General features: G+C 41.9%; 1 protein-coding gene across 1 annotated transcript in view; it reads right to left on the bottom strand.

Moving 5' to 3' along the window:
- Window positions 1-4,275, bottom strand: part of SH3GL2 (SH3-domain GRB2-like 2) — a 21,115-nt gene extending 16,840 nt beyond the window's left edge. Inside the window, exons 1-2 of the mRNA XM_009891501.1 lie at window positions 4,210-4,275; window positions 1,886-1,958 (exon numbers count right to left, since the gene is read on the bottom strand). Coding sequence (XP_009889803.1) covers window positions 1,886-1,958; window positions 4,210-4,218 — 82 coding nt within the window. The 5' untranslated portion in view covers window positions 4,219-4,275. The remainder of the gene's footprint in view (window positions 1-1,885; window positions 1,959-4,209) is intronic.
- Between the last annotated feature and the right edge of the window lie 262 nt (window positions 4,276-4,537).

The following is a 4,537-nucleotide window of genomic DNA, read 5'->3' as shown; positions in this document are numbered from 1 at the left end:
CAATACTTCTCACTATAGCGAGCCCTTTTTAAATTTGCATAAAACAATCTAAGATCAGGTGAGAGCTGCAAACGGTCAGTCCTCATTTCGTTTTACTCCATGTGCTACCATTGCCCAGCTGTGGAATTAATAACATGAACTCATTTGGTATGCAAGAAAGTAAATCTTCCTCCTGCCTATTACAATTTTAATTTTCTGATCCTACTTCCACATGCCACAGGCAGATGAAAGGATGTGTGGCTACACTATGCAAACTGCTCTTTCCTGCAGCACTGCAAACTTACATCAGCCTGAGGTGCCTGAAATCACACCCTTAGCTACTTCCAGAAATTTCGCTCTCTGACGTTGCTGTGAGCCTCCTCTGTGATTCACAGCAATCATAATCACTCAGATGTGTCAGGAAGGCAGCCAGAGAAGCACTAAACAGCCAAAGCTTATTACTCAGTCTATACGATGTTGCACAACAGCAGCTTGACAGTAGTTAACAATTTTATCACTAGCCTCATAATGTTTGTCAATCCTATTGCTTTTCCTGCAGAGTGCTTGTTGACAATGAGCAATGAAGCTGTGGACTGAAGTCATAAACAGCATTTCCTCTGTTGACATAGAAACCATTCTAGTCATCATTATTTTCTCTCTAGGAGTTCTTGAACTTGTAAATATTATTCCTCCTTTTCTCAATCCACTGGCAGTATCATCAAATGATCCTCCTTTCCTCTGTGTTCTAACATAAAAATAACACCAATTAAGCTATACCAGTAACAGTCGTTCATCCTACCACACTGGAGTTAAAATACTTGGCACCAGTTCAAATTTGTTTCCAGCTATTAGGAAAAAAATTCCTCACCATGAATTTGGTCTGTACTTCTATGAAACTCTAAGATACTTATGGTAAGTAGCGGGCCTCATTTTACCTTCACGCTAATTTTGCACAAGCATAACCCCATTGACCCCATCAGTGAAGCTGGCATTGACTTATACTAGCAGCAAAACCCTTATGTTCCTAAATCACTATGGAAATATTCAAGTTCTTGAATTTAATGGTTTACTTGATTATAACAAGCTCCACATCACCCTTCCTTGTGAGGATCCTTTGGCAAGAAAGGAGCATGCAGCTCTCCATCAGCCCAATCACAAAACTCTTCTTTCATCTCCCCATGGAAACCAAGCGTTTATTTCTAATTTGAAGGTTCAATTTAGTCATCTCTAATTATGTTTGTTCATCTGCCCTTTTCCCCAGTTCAGCATCAACAGCTCTTCTGCACCCTCTCTTTTGTAGTAACTCTAATGAGGATAGGAAATTGCTACAGGACCAGGTGAAAGGTGTTGTTACATCTCTTCCTGTGACCTGGAGGATGTCGCTTCAGAACTTTGTCTTTCTTCCCATGGTCTGCAAGGACTGCCTGGTCTTTTTGCCTTACTCAAGGTGAATGACTGGGGATATAGAAGAAAGAGAGGAGGTGCCTGAAACCCAGGTCTGCTGCTGCCCCAGTGATCCCCGGCTGTCCCGCTCCTGGCTGGAGGGGTGGGATGGGCTGTGGCTGCCACCCCTGGGGAGTCCACAGCCATCTCCAGCTCTCTGGGAGCCCCCATGCTCACAGTGCTGGCATTCAGATGCCTGCAAGTAAATACACCTGGTTTCTGGGCATTGGCTACCCCATTACCTAAAGCAAGAACACACAAAAGGAAAACAAACCTCCCAAAGCCAGTCTCCGTTCTCCCTGACAGCCTAACACAGAAGTCTGTACTCATCTCTGTCTTTTACTTCACAGTAACTTCACCAATTTTGCGTTAATCTTCAATGCACCAGTAAGGATGAGATCAGTAAGACTATATGTTGGTGAAAAACTGCTGCAAGTACCGTGAGACTGTGGAATTACATTACCTGGATTGGGCTGAAGATACTCTATCGTCTTTGCCATTATTTCCATAACTGCCCTGCTGGTAACATCCACTTTCTAAAGGACAGAGAGTTAAACAAAAAGAAACATGAAATAAAGATGTTAGACAAAAGGAAGATGTTTTTCTCTCTTCTTTTTGTTCTTTTAAATTCTTTTAACTCTTCTTATAATTCTATTTTTGAGTCCTTGAGAACAGCCCTGGTACCAGAATGGTGATAATATCTGCAAACCTACCAAAGCATGAGTCCACCATTTCGGCTTGAAGCAGACCTGTTCTCAAGTGAGGCCATTAGTACAGATTACCTCAGGATGTGTTTGGAATTGGATACAACTCATTGTACCATGCTGATACTTTACATCACCCTAAGAAATGTCCACAACAGGGAAAACTTTTTGACAGAACAGTCACTGAAAACTATTTGAATAATCAGCCATCTTTGATCCCCTAACAACTGGCAAATGAGGGGAAAGCAGATGTCAATCAAAACCAACCACTAATGATAAAAGGGGCTGTCTACCTCTTTCAGAGCAAGGTCTGGAAAAATTGGGGTAAGGAAGACCAGGTATCACTCAATTTCCAATTTCAAGAAACCTATCAGCATGGATACACTGACCATTTATTTCCCCTGGCTGACTCTGTGAAGAATTATTTTATATTTAGGAATTTAAAATAATTAAAACTGAATAGCATTCATTTCTCCTACTGTAATAGGAATTCCTGCTTTCTTAAGAAGCACACTGCATCAGCTTCCTAAGCTGCATATAGAGAAGTATGCAAGTACTCTCCTTCTCAGAATCAGGCCTCAAAGTAAAAAATGCTGCTTTGGCAGATTTGGGGATCCCTGTATCCTGTCCTGTGCTCTACATTTATGAAGACACATTGCATTTCTCTGCAGGGTAGCTTGTGTCTCACAGAGTGAACTCCCTTACCATAATGGCAAGTTCCTATTTTAAAAAAGAACACCTGAGATAGGTCAGTTGCAACATACTGTGACTGACATATTTCGTTTCCTGTTGCCATTGCCATCTGCCAGGTCTTGCTCTATGCTTTACACAAAGAAGCAGAAGAGGTCTGCCAGCACTGGGTGAATAAGTAGCTGAACTGCCTGGTAGGGAGCCCAGAAATGGCTAGAAGGCTGCAGAGGGAGTGGGGGCGAGGGAACAGAAGGTCAGGGATAGGCAGAAGGAGCATGTCCACTGCCTGCAGAAAAGCTGGCAAGGGACACGGGGCCAGGTGGGGAGTGTGGAGGCTACCGATGAATTTACTTCATTCTCTTCTCAACTCTCAGTGCTCTGATCTCCTGGGCTGCCAACCCATGCCGCCCACAAGCACATGGGACTCACCCCTGGCTGTTGCAATGTCCTATTTTCCACTCTAACCCTTGCATCATTTTTCTGAATCTTTGTTAACAGCTTCCAGCTTTGACAGCAGTGCCTGTACTTGTGACACATTCAAAGAGAAGCTGGGGGAAGGGGAGAAACCAACTCTGCAGTACTTTCGCTCTGAGAAGTACACAGGATATGCCCTTCTCCTTTATTTTCCATCCAAGGTTTTTTCCCCACCTCCCTATACAAATGTACAGATAAATAGCTTGTTTCTGTTGATCAGAGTTATATATCAGATATATACCCTACAAATAACCTAGCAGTAGCTTGTGTTACAAGATTCGATAGTACCTTTCAAAGTCAAAGCCAGAAAAAAACCTGCCCCTACTGATCCTTCCAAATGAAATATTATCACCACCACACACAGCTGTGACTTTTTTTCCTCCCCCTCCATAGAAACACTCTGCGTTACCACCACCAGCCTCTCCAAGCAGTATGTTGGGGTTTAGCCCCATCTACTCAAGGCACTTTGCCAGTGGAGGCTGCCTATCTGAACCTATGAATGAATATCCCAGTGACACTGTCAACCCCCTTCAGCAGACAGCTCTTGCTTCTCTTGACTGATGCTCAGGGAGCTGAGAATTACAGGCACCTTTTGCCATTGAAATTACCATCTTCTAGATGGACTCTCTGTTTTCAGAGATTCTCTACAAGAGTTTAACTGAAACTAAGTTGTAGCTGACATCAGCCTCAATCACTGAATGAACTACTGGCATTATAAAGAGTGTCATATATTATATATGCCTTGGTTAGAAAATAAAAAGAAGTAAGAAATGGAAAGCTCAGTCCTTTTTCCTGCTGAATATAAGTTAAGTCTTTCAAAATTATCTGAGTGATTCAGGGGCAAAAACTTTGAAATTACTGTCCTAGAAAGTAAAACTGAATGGTAATAATGAATAAATGCATCTGTATTTAGACTTACCCTTTCCATTTCTTTGAAGTCATCATCTAGCTTGGTTCCTTCTGCACCTCCTACTTTTTCGCTCACTTTCTGCAGTTAAAAAAAGAACAACAAACAGACTCAGCAATAACTGAAAAATACAGCCACCATGTTCTCCTGGGGAAATGTTTTTATTTTCTGTAAGTTGGTACAACAGTCAGACATATTATTCTTTCTGAAAAACTTATTTCAAGCACACCTAAGTTAAACAATCAGAAAATAACATATTACTACTCAAGTCTCAGAGACCCAATCTTCTGCTGGTATCGGAAGTACATACTACCATGTCTTTGCAAGATCACACCTCTGT

Source organism: Charadrius vociferus, unplaced genomic scaffold (assembly GCF_000708025.1).
Source record: "Charadrius vociferus isolate BGI_N301 unplaced genomic scaffold, ASM70802v2 scaffold198, whole genome shotgun sequence".
In the NCBI taxonomy this organism is placed as follows: domain Eukaryota; kingdom Metazoa; phylum Chordata; class Aves; order Charadriiformes; family Charadriidae; genus Charadrius; species Charadrius vociferus.
Note: the sequence above shows the minus strand (reverse complement) of the source record. Positions and strands in the feature narration are given on the sequence as shown.